We start from the raw sequence: 17,435 nt of genomic DNA on the forward strand, positions 1-17,435 counted from the left end.
GAACATCCCAGAAGACATCACCTGTGAGTCACTCAGTGTCATTGTGTATTCTGTCTGACGGCATCACATCAGTATTGTGATCACATGTAAGCAGTCTAGCTTGTGAAACTACAACTCCTTATCAATGCTCAGGTCATACTGGAGCTGTAGTTTCAAATGGCCAAAATGTCTATTAGCACATGATGGGTTGCCAGTAATGCTTTTGTATACCAAAGAATTATTTCAATGATATCCACATATATGGTAAACGCTAACGTGCAATTACCCAAATAATAAATTCAACATGTCCTTTTAACCTTATAGTAAACAAGGTAAACGAAAAAACCCCAAAACAAAAAGTGGAATACACTTGCAGTTTTACTGCTGCATCTGTTTGACACACCATGGGGCTCATCAAGACTTGATCGCACGAGAGTCCACATAAGCCTGGAGCCGACCCTGCCTCTAAGGCTATTATAACCCCTTCCCGCTCCAGGGCGTAAGTTTACGTCCTGGCAGCGGGGTACTTTCCGCAACAGGGCGTAAACTTACGTCCTGGGGATAGCGCAAGATCACTTATGATCTCGCGCTATCCCGCAGCGGGAGCCAGCTGTCAGTCATAGCCTCCCTTCCCTGCCGCGATCTATATAGATTGCGGCATGGGAAGGGTTCACAGAGGGAGCGCGCAGAGAGCCCGGCTGGTTGCCATGGCAGCAGGACACCAGAAGCCAGAGTCCTGTATTGCCATAGCCTGTGATCGCAAAAAAGCCGTCTCGCAAAAAATAAGCCGTCACATAGCTCTGTACATAGAAAAATAAAAAAGTTACAGGACTTTGAATGCAGCAATTAAGAAGAAAAAAAAAGCTTTCCAAAAAAAGGGGTTTTTATTGCAGAAAAGTGGAAAAAAAAAAAATAATGTATCGTTGTAATCGTACCAGTCCGCAGAAAAAATGGATTGTGTCATTTATGCTGCATGATTAACGCTGTAAAAAAAAATCTATGGCAGAATTGATGCGTTTTCTCTTCCTGTTTTATAATATAGTCTGTGTACCCAAAAATAGCACCGATAAAAACTACAGTTCGCCACACAAAAAAACAAGCCCTTATAAGGCTGCGTCGACAGAAAAGTAAAAAAGTTAAGACTTTTGAAAAATGGAGATGAAAATCCGCCAAAAATCATTGAGTCCTTAAGCCCAAAATAAACCATGTCCTTACGGGGTTAAATACCTGAGCATTTGAATCCCAATGGACTTGGGGGAGTTCTATATCCTGAACTATCTACTACTCCCCAGTACCATTAAGGGGGGACCTGATTAGGTGGCCTAAGGGCCTCTACACGTGGTTTGCTCGTTGCGCCATATACAAAATGAATATATTGTATATTTGCTGTCTTTCTCAGCTTGACTTACTAGGGCTACCCTGTCCTGCTGGACCTCAGCAGATATATTCAACTCCCCCACTTTCTAAGCTCCTTGCCCTTGCCTGTGGCGGTTTGGTTGACCAATTACACCTTTTGAAACATGACCGTAATTTATTGGATTTTTATGCACTTTTGATTTACCCACCCTAAAACTTTAAGTCGTCATATTTGCTTAAATGGGAGAACGAGCTAGACATCTAATTTACTCAGGCCCAGCTAGACTATCTTTGAGTTTATGTGCAGATCCTCCATAGCTATCAAATATCAAGAGGCAGGTTATACATTTTTGTTCAGCTGGTATTACGTTCCCTCTAGGCTACATGTTATGTATCCTTCATGCTCCTCATTGTGCTGGTGTTGTGGTGAGCAGGAGGGTTCCCTTCTGCTTATCTTTTGAAAATGTCTGGCTTTCGGGAATGGGTCAATCAGATTTGCAAAGTACTATATCTGCAAACTCCCAAATCCCTGACAGTATTTCTCTTGCATGTTTCCGATCTATTACAGTTATACTGTAAATCGATCTTTAACCCCCTAAGGACATGACCTATTTTGACCTTAAAGGACCAAGCCTTATTTTTCAAATCTAACATCTGTCACTTTAAATGGTAATAACTTTTGAATGCTTTTACTTATTGATGCGATTCTGAGATTGATTTATTCGTGACATATTGTTCTTTATGTTAATGGAAAAATTGCACTAATAAATTTTGTTTTTATTAAGAAAAAAAATCCAAATTTACTGAAATCTGGAAAAATTAGCATTTTTTAAACTGAGTTTTTATTTTTGGAAGACAGATAGTCAAAAGCCACAAAATAGTTAATTAACATTTACCATAGGCCTACTTTATGTTGCAATTTTTAAAATATTTTTATTTTTTAGGCCTCCACAAAATACTGTATGTACGCGAGTATAAGCCTAGTTTTTCAGAACATTTTTTGTACTGATAAGCCCCCCCCCCCCCCCCCTCAGCTTACATTCGAGTCAGGGAAGGCTTAAAAGAAAAAAAAAAAAAAAAAAAACACACCAAAAAAACCCCCTCCTTACTCACCTCCCAGCCAGCGTCTCTTTCCCTAGCGGCGGTGCGGCAGGCTGCTTGACTTCTCTCCGTTGTCATCCCCCGCCGTCCCCTTTGCTCAGCTCTGTCATCCCCTGCCGTTAGCGCTGTGTAAGTAAGAGCTGTGATTGGATTTGCTGGCGCTAAATCCAATAACAGCGCTTACTTACACAGCACTGAGAGCCAAGCAGAGAGGACAGCGGGGAGAATCCAAGCAGCTTGTCGCACAGACACAGATGCCGGCTGGGAGGCGAGTATGGAGGTTTTTTTTTTTAACTAGTATATACTCGAGTATAGCTAAGCTTATACTCGAGTTAATAAGTTTTCCTAGTTTTTTGTGGTGAAACTTATTGTCTCGGCTTATACTTGTGTCAGCTAATACTCGAGTATATACAGTATATAAATTTAGCAGTAGTTTTTCAAGTTTACTAGCAAATTTTTTTTTTAAACTATTTTTATTGATTAAATCAGGACAAACCTTGACATTGCAGTGTTATTTGCTGCTTTAACATCATGAGTATGTAAGTCATCCTGATTCACTTTTGCATAACATTTTTATATAACTGGGAGGGTTAGGGAGGGGAAAAAAGGGGGGGGGAAATCCCCCCCACACGGGGGAGGGGGGGGGGGGGGAACATCTGTATTAAACCAAATTCTTGACCCATTTTGATATTTACATATTTAGTCTGTTGAACTTCCTGCTGGAGATCTTCAAAAAGTGTGGAGGCCCCGCACGACCACGGCACGACCAGTGATTTACCCTATATTGGTATATCCCCCACTGCGGCTCGCTCCTGGAACCAATAGGTGTGGTGAAAGCAATTTTTTAGTTTTTCTTTTACTCTGTGGCATTAGTTGGATGAAACTTCCCCATGTTTCGAAGAAAGCTTGTACAATTTTCTCCTTGAATAATGATGTTTCCGCCCAGTCCATTTGAAATAAGAATACAAGTTTTTCCAGGAACAATCTAAATGGGGATCCTGTTGGTTGCACCCAAGTCTGTAGGATGGCTTTTAATCCTGCTGCTGCTATAAAGTGTAGTAACTTTCTTACTCCTCTGGCACAGTGGTATGTCTTGGGGTCTAGGTACCCAAATATTGCCCAGGCTGGTTCTGTGGGCAGAAGTTTGTCAGGTGTGTTATAGTGTATTCGCGTATTTGGGACCAGAAATTTTTTATGAGAGGACATGTCCACAAGCTGTGGTATAGGTTAGTGTTTGGTACCTGGCATTTGAAGCAGTTTGGGGTATCATAGATTCCCATGTAAAATCCCTTGATTGGGGTGAGGTATGATCTGTGGACTATCTGTAGCCTCATCTCCAGAAACCTGGCCGATGGCAGATATTTATGAGCTGACACTAGAGATTCCTTAATTAGTGTGGATGTGAGGTCTGGGTTGTCCAGAGACCATTTCTCGACCCCTGGGTAAGTGTCCTCTTCCTCCCTCATGTTCCTTATTGCTCTGTATAGTTTAGATATCATTCCCCGTGTTCCCGCTTTCTTGGAGATCCAAGTGTCTCCTGTCTGTGTCCAGTCATGTTCTTGGAGCTGTGGTATGAGTCCTGTAATATAATGTCTGGCCTGTAGGTATGAGAATAGTGGAATAGGGAGCTCGGGGTATTTTTGTTTTATTTCTGCGTGGGTTAGAATTCTTCTTTCCCTTTTGTGCAGTACAGTAATTTGTCTATTGAATCCAACCCATGTGTCTTCCATTCAAAAAAAATGTTGTGAGGGTTTCCGTCCTGGAATTTAGGGTTGTTTATAAAGGACAAGTGTGGGGATGTGTGTGGTGACGTTTGACTGTCTCTGCGTAGTTTGTTCCATGCTATCCATGCTGCTAGTATCAAGGGGTTGTGTTTGATTTTTCTTGGCAATTCTGAGTATGGTTGGTGAAGTATGTTTTGTAGTTGTGTTGGGTTAGCCATTATTTGTTCGAGTGGTGCATTTGTGAAGTGTGCCTTGGAGTAAATCCAGTCATGGATAATTCGCGCTTGTGCTGCTAGGTTATAGTCCCGTATATTTGGTAGATTAGCGCCGCCGTTGTCTTTGTGTTTGTGTAAGGTTTTAAGAGCAATGCGTGGTTGTGTCCCCCCCCCGCCCCCATGAAGTTTCTATATAGGTAATTGATCTTCTTTATGTCTTTCAATTTTAAGAATATGGGGAGTGAGTGCAGGATATATAGTAATCGTGGGAATTCTACCATTTTTAAGAGGTTGATTCTCCCCAAAAAGGAGACAGTGAAGTTCTTCCATACATTTAGGGTCGTTTCTAGTTTTTTGATGTATGGTTCAATGTTTGTATTGTAAAGTGCGGAAGGGTTTTTTGTGATTTGAATTCCCAGGTATTGTATGGAATGTTTTTCCCATTTGAATGGGTATTGGTTTGCCCATGTGGGTTTAGCTGGCCCTCTAAGTAGCAATGCTTCTGTTTTATCCAAATTCAGGGTGTAGCCTGAGAATTTGCCTATTTTCTCTATTTCCAGTAGTAGGGGTGTTAGTGTTTCCCTGGGTTTGTTAACTATGAGTAAGAGGTCATTGGCAAATGCTTCTGCCTTTATCTTTGTTTCTCCATAGCACGCCCCTGTGAAGAGCATTGTGTGCATTAGGAATCTAAGTAGCGGATCGATTGATATGTTAAAGAGTAATGGCGATAAAGGGCAGCCCTGTCGTGCTCCTCTAAATAAGTCAATGTGGGAGGTGTTGAGGACATTGACTGTGAGGATGGTGGTGGCGTTTGTTTGTGTTGTGTTAATATAGTTTGTAGAGGTCTGTCCAAACCCTCTTTTTTTCAGTAGTATGTTTAGGAGTGGCCAGGCCATAATGTCAAATGCTTCCTCAGCGTCTAAACTTAGAAGCATTGTTATGGGATTCTCAGGGTTTTGTGCTGCAACAGTCGCCGCTATGGCGGCTCTGATGTTTTTTAGGGCACTACGTCCTTGCGTTAAGCCTTTTTGCGATGTGTCTAGTATGGACGGTAAAATGGTTTGAAGTCTGTCGGCTAGTATTTTGGATAAAAATTTATAGTCGCAATTTAGTAGTGCGATCGGTCTGTATGATCGCGAATCTGTCGGGTCTTTATTTTGTTTGGGGAGTAAAATTGTTCTGGAAGTGCCAAAGTCCTCCATTTGGGTATCTCCCGTGTATATTGCTTTGTATAATTGGGTCAGCACTGGTACTATGTCCGTTGTTAGGATTTTGTAATATTCCGTCGAGAAACCGTCCGGTCCCGGCGTTTTCCCCCCCGCTGCTGTCGCGATTACTCCCCGGACCTCCTCCTCTCGTATGTCGGCGTTCAGTAATGTTTTTTGTTCCTCTGTAAGTCTCGGCAGACTCATTGTTTCTAAGAAATTGTGAATGTCTTGTATATTAGCTGGCTCTGCCCGGTATAGATTTTCAAAGTATTCGTATAATATTTGGGTTATCTCTTCCTGTTTTGTCGTGAGGGTATTGTCATTAGTGTGTCTTAGGTTAGTATTGGTTTGTGTGGCTGTCTTTGTTTAGCTAGATTTGCTAACAGTCGCCCCGTCTTATTGCCCCACCTATAAAATTTGTTTTTTGTTAATTGTGTTTGCCAGTGTGCATGTGTGTGTACGAATTCGTTCAGCAGGTGTTTTGCTGTGAGAAATATTTGATATGAGTTGTCGTTTTGAGAGTCTGTGTGTTTTTTGTGCTGCCAAAAGGGAGTTATGTAAGGCCTCAAATTCTGTTTGAAATTTTTTCCTTTTGTGGGATACGTAGCTTATGATGTGGCCTCTCATCACTGCCTTTGAGGCTTGCCAGAAAAGTGTTATGTTGTCTATGTGTTCTCTGTTGTCATCTGCGTAATTGTTCCAGTGAAGTTTTATGTACTCTCCGAAGTCTTCCGATTCCCGTAGATATGAGGGGAAACGCCATAACAGTGACAGCTTCCGAGAAGGGATCATTTGTAGTGTTGTTGCAATCGGTGCGTGATCGCTTAGGGATATCGGATGAATTATAGATTGTTGGTGGCAATCAAATATTTTATTTGATATTAAAAAGAAGTCTATTCGAAAGAACGAGTGATGGGCGTTGGAGCAGCATGTATATTCTCTGCTAGTTGGGTTTGAGAGTCGCCACGGGTCGCACACGCGTAGTTAATCTATTAATGTAATTAGCGCATGCGTGGTTGAGGTTGGTTGAGTGGAAGGTCCTGTTCTGTCTAGTGAGTCTTCTTGTATGCCATTAAAGTCTCCCCCCAGGATTATGTGGTCGTTTAGATAAAGTTGTAGTTGTTCTGTTAATGTAGCATAGAATTTTGGTTGGTCTGTGTTGGGGGCGTATATATTCACCAAGCAGTATATTTGTGAGTCTATGCTGACCCTCAGCACCAGGTATCTCCCTTGTGGGTCTGCTATAGTTTGCTTCGTCGTGTATGGGGTTTTTCCTGATTAGGATGGCTACTCCTCGGGATGCTGATGTATGTGAGGCTGTGTAGCATGCATCTATCCATGCTCTCAGCTCACCCCTCCCCTCTTTTTTCCAGTGTGTTTCCTGCAGAAACACAATGTCTGGCTTCTGTCATTTCAAGTGTGTTATTACTTTTTTCCGTTAAATAGGTGTGTTAAGTCCATCTACGTTCCAAGATAGAATTTGTAGTGTTTTGGGTGTTTGGTATTCTATTGTCTCTGAGTCTATAGGCATGTTGATGTGTGTGTTTTGGTTATATTTACCGTTATGTTTGCCTTTTTTTTCGTTGTCGCGTCCCCCGGTCCCAGCGAGCCGTGGGTGCAACTGAATGGTGGTCGTGCCGTGTCGACGGGGTCCTCCAATCTCCTTGTTAGGTTTTTTCCCTCCACTCTATTCCGAGGGGTTGGGGGGGTTTATGTTTTGTGGGTGTTTTCTCCTCCAATTCGTTTCCTTCCCCTTTTCTTCCCTTTCTCTTCCTTAGGGTACTTTGTTTTTCGCTGTGTTATCCTTCTGTGTTCCTCTTTACTTTCTTTCCCCCCTTCCCCTCCCCCCCAGGCTTTGTTTATATTTTTTTTGTTGTTTTGTTGGGGCCCTGCCCAAGGCTGTGGCTGGGTGGGGTTTGTTTACTGTTCCTTTGTATGATGATGGGGGCTTTTGTGTGGAGTGTCTGTTTCTTTTCCCCTGCTGCTTTCCCTGTGGCCTCTTTCTGGGGTGAAGTGTGGGTGGGGGCTTCCCAGTCCTCTGGGGGGGGATTTCTGTGACCTTCCCCTAACTCACAGGATCACACTGCGGGTCTCACTAGCGCAGCCGCCAGGGCTTCAGGCCGCAGTTTTTAGGCTTTATTGGGTCGCGGCCTGCTAACAGCCTCTTCTCCACCGGGGCCGGTGTTTCGGGTGCCGCTGAGCAGCGGTGTGCTTCTGACGGAGGAGCCAGTCTCCAAAGAGTCGCTCCGGCGGCAGTTATGGTGGACGGGGCTTGCCGCGGGTGTCGCGGCCAGGAATCTAGGCCGCGGCTTCTGGCGCTGCTAGGCCGCGGTGTTCCGGCTGTTCCGCGGGGGGGAGCGACGTCTGGATGTCTTGCGGGGGTCTCTCCCCTCGTGCTGCGCTACATGGAGGCTGTTGCGGCCGGGGGGGCTGGATCGCGGTTCCCGCCGCTGTTTGGCCTCCGCTTTCCGGCCATCTCCCGGCAGGTTTGTGGCTCCCAGCGGGTCTTCTGGGCCCCTTCTGCAGTCTCTCGGGGTCCTCTCCGACCGGGGGTTATCGCGGCCGGAAATCTAGGCCGCGGTTTCGGGCGTCTCCTAGGCCGCAGCACTTCGGGCATCCCCGGCGCGTCTCGGGCGGAGGTCCGGCAGGTCTTACCGGTGGTCTCCGATGAGAAGGTCCCGGTGTGCTGTGGGCTCCACGTCCTCCTCCTCCCCCTGCCTGTGTCCAGGTTTGGCGGTTCCGCGGGTCGCGTTGTGGGGTTCCCCGGGGGCTTCCCGGGCGTCTAAGGTGTGGGGGGCTTCTGCCAAGCAAGCGGGGGAGATGTTCGTCCCCCACAGCTGCTTTTGTGAGGCACCAGAGGGTCCCGATAGTTCTGGGAGGCTGTGTTGGCAGGAGCTCTGTAGGACACGTCCTGCTCCCTCTGTGTCTTGGGCGGAAGTCCACTAGCAAATTTTAAAAGCTGAACTTTAAGAGCCTGTATATTAGAAAACCCGCCTGAATCACCCTATTTAAAAAAACTGCAACCTTAAAAGCATTCAAAATGGCATTTAGGAAGTTTATTAACCCTTCAGATATTTTACAGGAATTAAAGAAAAATGCATCAGAAATAAGAACAGTTCCATTTGTTCCTTTTCAATTTAAATTTTCAATTTAAAACCATTTTTTTCTGTAACACAGCAGGAGTTAGCAGAGAAACAAAACTCAGAATGTATTACCCGGATTCTGCAGTTTTTAGAAATGCCCATATGTGGACTGAATCTGCTGTTTGGGTACACGGCAGGGCTCAGAAGGGAAGGAGTGCTATTAGACTTTTTGAATACAGATTTTGCTGGAATAATTTTTAGACCCTATGTAGTGTTTACAGTGACCCTGAGGTACCAGTACATTTGAAACCCCCCAAAATTGACCCCATTTTGAAAACTAGACCCCTCAGGGAACATTTTGAACCCACAGGTATATGAGAATTTTTTTTTAACAATTTGAGTTGAAAATGAAAAAATCCAATTTTCCCAGTGATATTTAAGATTAGCCCCAGATTTTATATTTTTTAACAGGGGCAAAATGAGAAAAAGTACACCATTATGTGTTGCCCAATTGCTCCCGAGCACAGAAATGCACCATATATGGACGTAAACAGTTTTTTTGGGCACATTGCAGGGCTCAGAAAGGAAAGGAGCGCTATATATGGCTTTATGTACAAGTTATGCAGAGTACATCAGGGTAAGACATATAACAACGGTTCAAAGTAGTAATAAAATTAAAATTCAAGGGACGTATGTTAGATCTTGAAACAATCTTTTATGCACAAGCCGGGTTGTGTAGGGCACATTTCACAATGATATGTGGTACTTCTTTATCCCTCGTTTGTAGCACCTCGTTTCCTTACCTTCTTCCCAGTGTAGGGAATTTCACTAGGAAAGTTTTGACCTGGTACAATATGTGCAGCCTCGCTTCCAGAACTACTGGCCTCCCCCACTTCCAGTTCCCCAAATATTAGGGCATTACTTCCTCCTAAAATTCAAGGAAGGTGCCCCTCTGGCCGGCACATCGATATAGCACGTAGGCATTATATAGAGCCAGCTGTACTATGTGCACAGCCAGTTTTTTATACCACACCCTTGTTTTCCACATGGCATTGTACGGCCCGAGTACTTGATTCGACAGGTCAACCCCTCCCATGTACCTATTGTAATCAAGGACGCAGTCTGGCTTGGGGGTCTCTGTACTGGTACCTTGTACTGGGCAGGGGGTACTGCTATGGCTGTGTATTGTGCTCAATATAAGGACATCCCCTCTTGTATTCTGGGGGCTCTATTTTAGTGTCCTTCCCTTTATAAATGCGGGGTGTACCCTGATGTGCTCTCGTACAGCTTGTACCAGAGACTCATCTACAGAAATATTTTTTCCTCAGGGGTGTATGCCTGCGTAAACTTTGAATTAAAATGCTCTATTACTGGCCTGATTTTATATAAGTGATCATAATTAGGGTGACTGCTGGGAAGTGTGTGTGTGTGTGTGTGTGTGTGTGTGGGGGGGGAAGTACTGCGTATTATCATTATAATGCAGGAATTTTAAGATAGTTTCAAAATTTTGGGCATATAAATTAGCTTGGGTAACAACTATCATGGGCAATAAAGTCATCTGAAGAAAAGAAAAAAAGAGCTTAAAAAAGCCCCCTCCTCTGAGCCCTTCTGTATTAAATTGTATCCCTGAGTTCCCAATAAAGTCAGGGATCTGGGGTGTGAAATTTTCTAGGGTAATCCAGTAAACATCAGATGCATTGGGGTCCACAGTAGTGGCAGACCTTGGACGCCTTCTCCGGGGTATAGGGAGTTCAGACTCACTTGATGATGATGAGGATAATGCCAGAAAAGTGGGGTCATCCCCACTATCCGAGTCTGATTCTGATGCAGTAAATCACCTGCATGCCAAGCTACTATAAAATTGTGATGAACGACACATTCTAACTTAACATTGCCTAAACAGCTTTATGACCAAAAGAACATTGACAGTTAAGAAAAACACATAATGTGACACAGCCTAAACACCATTACAACAAAAAAAGCAAGAAAAAAAAAAGAAAGGTGGTGAGCTTCACTTTGTGGGTTATCAGGGGTACAGATCTTCCTCTGCAGCACAGGATCAGCAGCTCTTTCGCTCTCCTCTCACCAAAGCACTCCATGACGGGAGAGAAAGAAACAGCACTAATTCTGTGCTACATTTACTAAAGAAATGACATTAATCACCAGGGACCAATGACAATGTTGTAGCTATGTACCAAGTGCTGTCAAAAGCCGTTTTGGCACACAGTGTGCATGTGTCCACGATTTTGCAGTGTGTGTGTGTGGATTACTGGCTGGGGGATGAGGCCTAGGGTGGAGCTACGGCAAGGAGCATAGAGCGCGACCTTGGGTGCTATGTTTCATCTCCCTTGACTAATCATAATAGTGAAAAGAGATTAATGCTGGGTTCCCACGGGACTGTTTCATCGCGGAAATCTTGCTAGATACGAGATAAATGCAGCTTCAAAACCCGCAGCACTTAGCTGCAGGTTTCGGAGTAGCTTTGCTGCATGATTTCCGTTGCGGACGGCTCTCCGCAACAAAACAAAACAAGAATTGACATGCTGTGTCACGGTAATCCGCATTGCTGGCTAATAACGGGATTAGCGGCCGCAGGCGGAATTGCTGCAGCGAAATTCCGCGCTAAATCCGCCCTATGTGAACTCAGCCTAAATGTAGTACGCAATGAATCCTAATGAGCATACAGTAATGCAATTACATAAACAAATATATATCATTGCATTGGAAAACTGTCGAAAAATGCACAATACCAGCCATATAATGGCCAGAAATAATGCTATTCTTCATGTATAATCAAACACACTTATGGCAGCTTAATCTGAGTATTCATCTGAAAGAAATGCTTTAACAAAGAACCTGATTTATACAATTGATTTTTTAATGACATAGTCCTTTTAATCAGCCTAGCAGTTCTAAGAAAAAATCTAAAGTGATAATAGATTAAAAAAGTTATATACCATTAAATAAGTCTTAGAAGAGACAGCGTTTTACTTTCCCATGTAAACAGTCTTACAATACAGTATTTTGACTGCACTGTTTCATTTAAATTTCCTTATTTTCTGCTAGAACTGTTTGTGCCTATTTGGACAAGATTAGATTTAAAAATGAGCCATCCATCAAAAACATTTAAATGAAAAGAAAATTAAAATAAAAAATGGCATACCTTCAATCTTCTCCTTTAATATATCTTTTTGAAAGTCAGATGCTAAAGCAGCCAATTTACTCAAGCCCAACAGTGTTCGCTTTTTGCAAAAATACCGGCTTTCCATATTTGCCAGCGTTTCCAGTGTTCTGTGTGCCTACAGTAATCAAAAAGACACGAAAAAACTGAAATGGAAATACATCATGGCTTGCATCACATCACCAAAATAAAAACAAATAATTCTTTGTAAATCCTTAGGCTACTTTCACACTGGCCAAGAAAATTGTGTGAGATTTCTATGTTGCAAAACACACAAATAGGAATCCCATTCTTTTGAATGCAGTCATATACATGAGCGATTTTTCTTTCACATCACATCGCGGTGCAGGAAAAAACACGGCATGTCCTATGTCTGGGCGTCAAAAACATCACACGGCGTGCAACGCGAGGTTTCCCACTGAAAACAATGGGAAACACTTGCCGATCCTCTGGTGCGGCTGAAAGTCATGCCGGAAGATCGCTACTTCCATAAAGCATTGCAAAGCGTTTGACACAAAAACGCCTCTCATCCGCGGGGACATCGCACATTCCGGAGCACAATATCAGGGCGTGAAACTCACCCATGTGAAATTAGCCCTAGACTAGTAATAAAAGAGAAATACAGCCACATGTTTCATTGGTGTTGTAGTCCTACTGACCTACTGAAATGCAACACATGACAAAACGTGCAAGTAAACTATAATAAACATACTTGCACATTACCACAATGCAGAATCTTTTATTTTATATTTATTTAAATCCACAAACAGGATGAAGATGAGCACCAATTCATTACAGAGGATTTCCATTCAATACTTTTAACTCCTGGTTTACTAATGTATAACTATTTTTTAAGAAAGCCTTCCATTTGCGAAGTTTTCAGATTTTTTTTTTAACACATTTTGCCGCCTTGTGTATATTAATAAAAATATGAAAGTTTTTCATTTTGCACTTAATACCCCATAATAACAGTGAAAATACTGTTCAAAAGGTTTTTCATGTACAAAAAAAATGACAAACATTTTACATTGACATGAGTATTCACACCCTGTACTCAATAGTAAGTTGAAGCACCTTTCGCAGTGATTACAGCATCCAGTCTTCTTGAATAGTCTTCATTGCAGATCCTCTCAAGCTCTGTCAGGTTGGATGGGAGCAGTCTGGCGACAGCCATTTTCATGTCTCTCCAGAAATGTTTGATTGGGTTTAAGTCAAAGCTCTGGCTGAGCTACTCGAGGACATTCACAGAGTTGTCGCTAAGCCCCTGCTGTATTGTCTTGGCTGTGTGCTTAGGGTCATTATCTTGTTGGAAGGTGAACCTTCTGCCCAATCTGAGGTTCCTTGCGCTCTGGATCAGGTTTTCATTAAGAATATATCTTTGTACTTTGTTCCAACCAGCTTTCTGTGAACCCTGACCAGTGTCTTTGTCCCAGCCGCTGAAAAACACCCTCACAACATGGTGCTGCCACCACCATACTTCACTGTAGGGATGATATTGGGCAAGAGATGAGCAGCACCTGGTTTCCTCTAAAGAGGATGTTTAGAATTAAGGTCAAAAAGTTCCACCTTTGTTTTATTAGACCAGACAATCTTGTTGCACACAGAATCTTTGGAGCTCCGTCAGAGTGACAATTTAGTGCTTCGTCTCTCTCTTACCAAGCCCCTTCCCCCATGATTACTTAGTTGGGTCGACAAGCCCTAGGAAGAGTCCTGGATGTTCCAAAATTCTTTCATGTAAGAATTATGGAGGCCGCTGGGCTCTTAGGAACTTTCAGTGCAACAGAAATGTTTTTGTAGCCTTCTCCAGATCTGTGCCTCCACACAATCCTGTCTGAGCTCTACAGGCAATTCCTTCCTCCTCATGGCTTGGTTTTGACTCAGATATGCATTGTGAGCTGAGAAACCTACATATAGACATATATATAGAAAGGGCGTGTCTTTTAAAATGCCCAATCAACTGAATTTACCACAGGTGACTCAATCAAGGTGTAGAAACATCTCAAAGATGATCAAAAGAAATAGGAGGCCCCCAGAGTTAAATTTCAAGTGTCATTCCAAAGGGCCTGAATACCTTTTTTTAAAATTTTCCTTTAACTTTGTTTTATTAGCAGATCACAAATCAAATATACCATACATTATTGCATGTATACGTTTTTCATATTTCGTTCGTTATCTTGTATCAAATTTTCATCAATTCAATATCATCTTAACAATAAACTATTAAATCAAATAGAAAAAAATAAAAAAACTCCTTTCCAAAATGCTTGGCTTGCTGTGTGTTTATTTCCCTCTTCTTCTTTTGCCATGTTTATTTAATCTAAAGTATGAAGTGCGAGTTTATCTATAGGCCCCAGACTTTTTAAAATTTGTCAGGACATCCTCAATGTTGATAATTCCCTACAAAAAAGTGATCTGTGTCAACTAATCTTATCCAATCTAAACCGGATGGTGATCTCATCGCCATCCACCTCATAGCCACAGTTTTTCTGCTAGAAACAGTACCTCTCTAATAAATATTTTGTCATGATGGGCCCATGCCTCCTCATCCATCAATCCAAATAGCACCACCTTAGGGTCCAGAGCTAGGGGGACTGGTAGGAGAATGGACAGAAAAGGTAAAGATTTCATTCTAAAAATCTCTGACATGGGGGCAGTCCCAAACCAAATGCCAAAATCGGCATCCTTCTGATAACATCTATGACAAGCTGGTGTATCAATTCTACCCATCTTGTACAGTTGGACTGGTGTAAGATATGCTTCATGTATTATATCTAGTTGTATGAGTTTGCTATTAATTGCCAGTGACACTTGCAAATGCGATTCCATTGCTTCCACCCAGTGTTCTGATGTTAATGTGGGAATGTTTATTTTCCATTTGTCATAAATAGAGAGTGGGTTATGGTCCATCCTGGACGACAATTGATGTGTGTAAAGTGCAGCTATAAGTCCCCTAGGTCCCTGTGGTTTTAAAATACCTATTGTGGGGTGTCTGAAGATTTGGGTGGAAACTGGGCATTCAATGTGTGTCTCAACTGAAAGTACCTAAGGAGCTGGAGTTCAGGTGCTTGTAAACGCTCACGTAATTGCATATAAGACAACAGTGTATGACTCTTGCACACATCTCCCAATGTACGTACCCCCCAGTGTAGCCCAGGATTCTACATCCTGTAATGATTTTAATGAGGGTAGTGTAGGATTATTTCATAAAAGTATCGGTCATTGCATCTGAATTGTTGGATGCGTTTAGCTGAGCGCCGCATGGACAGGACTACTTTGTGTATGGGAATCAATCTAGATGGTTTAGTAAACTCTGGATGTTCCACATATCCAATTAAACTCCGTCCCTCCACCTAGTCAGCTAGATAATGATCTGTTATTGGCATCACTTCCCCATTGAACCAATATTGAGGATAACGCAGCTATCCTGCCAGATAGTACAATTTAAAATCTGATAATGTCATTCCAGCTTTGCTCTTGGGCCTTTGTAGGGTAGTGAGTTTAAGTTTGGACCAAGATGGGCCCCATATAAATCTAATAAGCAGAGAATTTAAAGTTTGGAAGAAGCTCTCTGGGACTTTAACAGCCATAGGTTGTAGTGAATATAAATATTTGGGTTGAATTACCATCTTAAGGTTTATACGGCCAGCTACGGAAAGAGGTAATCTTGACCAGGTCTTAAGTTTATCCTTTATGAGGTTTTGTAATGGGTTTATAGTTTCGGTTATAGCATCTTCATAATCTTGTACTATATTAATTCCTAAACATTTTACTTTGGATACCTCCTAAGACCGCAGTCAGTCATACAAGGATTTACGAGCGGATTTTGGGTCGTATACATTATTGCAGATTTAGACCAGTTTTTATAGAGTCCAGAGTGTTGAGAAAAAAGGTTTATTACCTTAAGGGCTTGGGAAAATGAATGTTCTGGGTTACGGAGAAAAAAAAGTACCATATCGTCTGCATATAAGCAGACTATGCTTTCTCTACCCTTTCAGTTCACACCTGTTATAGCAGGGGTATTACGGAAACGGAGGGCCAATACCTCGATTGCTATTGCAAAAAGAGCAGGAGAGAGTGGACATCACTGACGTTCTTCCCCGTGATAGTGGAAAATTTACCGACAGCACGCCATTTACTATGACATTAGCTGTTGGGGAACTATATAACAGTTTGATCCACCCCAGGAATTGAGGTCTAAAACCAAAACGGATTAGACACACCTCCAGAAAATTCCATTCCAAGGAATCAAATGCTTTTTTTGTATGCAAAGATGCTATTGCCCAGGGCATATTATGTAGTCTACCCAGCTGTACGATTGTTTGGACTCTTCGTATATTTATCGTGGTTGATTTCCCAGGCATAAACCCTGTCTGATCTGCATGAATTATAGAAAGGATTGCTTGGTTAAGCCTAGCTGCCAATATTTTGGTCAATATTTTATAATCAACATTAAGCAATGATATCGGTCTATATGAGTCACAGTTATTGGGTTCTTTGCCGGGTTTTGAACAGCACTATTATTGATGCTTCGTAAAAAGATGATGCGAGGGAGTCCCCCTGATAAGCTTGTTTTAAAGTGTCATACAGTACTGGGGAAAGTTGTTCCATATATTTACAATATACTTCCAGGGAAAGGCCATCTGGTCCGGGGGACTTATTTAACACCATATCCGTGACAGCTTGATAATGGACGGGAATGTAAGATCTTCTAAGTAAGACAGATTATCTAACAATAACTTGTCGCTTGTTGAAGTATATAGATTAGCATAATATTCTTTAAACCTATTCGTAATAGCTTGAGCCTCTGTGAGGATCTGTCCATCGGTAGTTTTGATTTTAAGGACAAAATTAGTTTGTCCATCATGTTTAATCAAGCTTGCCAAGAAATGACTGGATTGATTGCCCATTTCAAAAAAATATTGCCTTGTGAAGAAAAGTTTCTGCTTAGTTTTGACATGCAACTGATGTTTAGAAAGACGGGTCAGTCCCAGACAGCTTGTTTTGTTAGTTTCTGTTGGGTTTGTTATATATTGTTCTTCAGCCCCAGCCGCCTGTTCCTCCAACTGAATATCAGCTTGAGAGATGGATCTTTTTATATAGGATATTGTTGACGTGAAACAACCCCTAAGGTAGGCTTTTAATGTATCTCATTTTAAGGCATTCCTCGTGTCCCTTTTATGGATTTGGAAAAACATATATATTTGGTCCAGTATACGATCATTTGAGCCTATCAGCTTTAACCAAAAGGGGTTACGTTTCCAGGTCCGGGTGAAATACTGAAATACTGTCCTGGGAATTGTAGACTAGGGAGGAGTGGATTATAGTCAGACACGCCCCTAGCACCATGAACTATTGAGATTAAGTAAAGGGCAAGTGTCGGAGAACCAAACATGTAATAAATTCAGGGGAATGACAAGTGTATTTGCAGGCATCTGGATTTTTTAAGCGCCATAGATCCACCCATCCCACTCCATCAAACATCCGCCTCATGGAAGAGGTGCCAAGGATCTGAATACGTGCGTGTATCTATTTTAAAATAAATTCTAACTAACATTCTATTTCACTTTGCCATTATGCGGTATTGAATG

General features: G+C 42.3%; 1 protein-coding gene across 1 annotated transcript in view; it reads right to left on the bottom strand.

The window, feature by feature from the left end:
* The window catches only part of NUP133 (nucleoporin 133), a 57,039-nt gene that overhangs the window by 17,934 nt on the left and 21,670 nt on the right, over nt 1-17,435 (bottom strand). The window contains exon 8 of the mRNA XM_066596024.1: nt 11,830-11,965. Within this exon, the coding sequence (XP_066452121.1) occupies nt 11,830-11,965 (136 nt within the window). The remainder of the gene's footprint in view (nt 1-11,829; nt 11,966-17,435) is intronic.

This window comes from Eleutherodactylus coqui, chromosome 3 (assembly GCF_035609145.1).
Source record: "Eleutherodactylus coqui strain aEleCoq1 chromosome 3, aEleCoq1.hap1, whole genome shotgun sequence".
Lineage (NCBI taxonomy): Eukaryota > Metazoa > Chordata > Amphibia > Anura > Eleutherodactylidae > Eleutherodactylus > Eleutherodactylus coqui.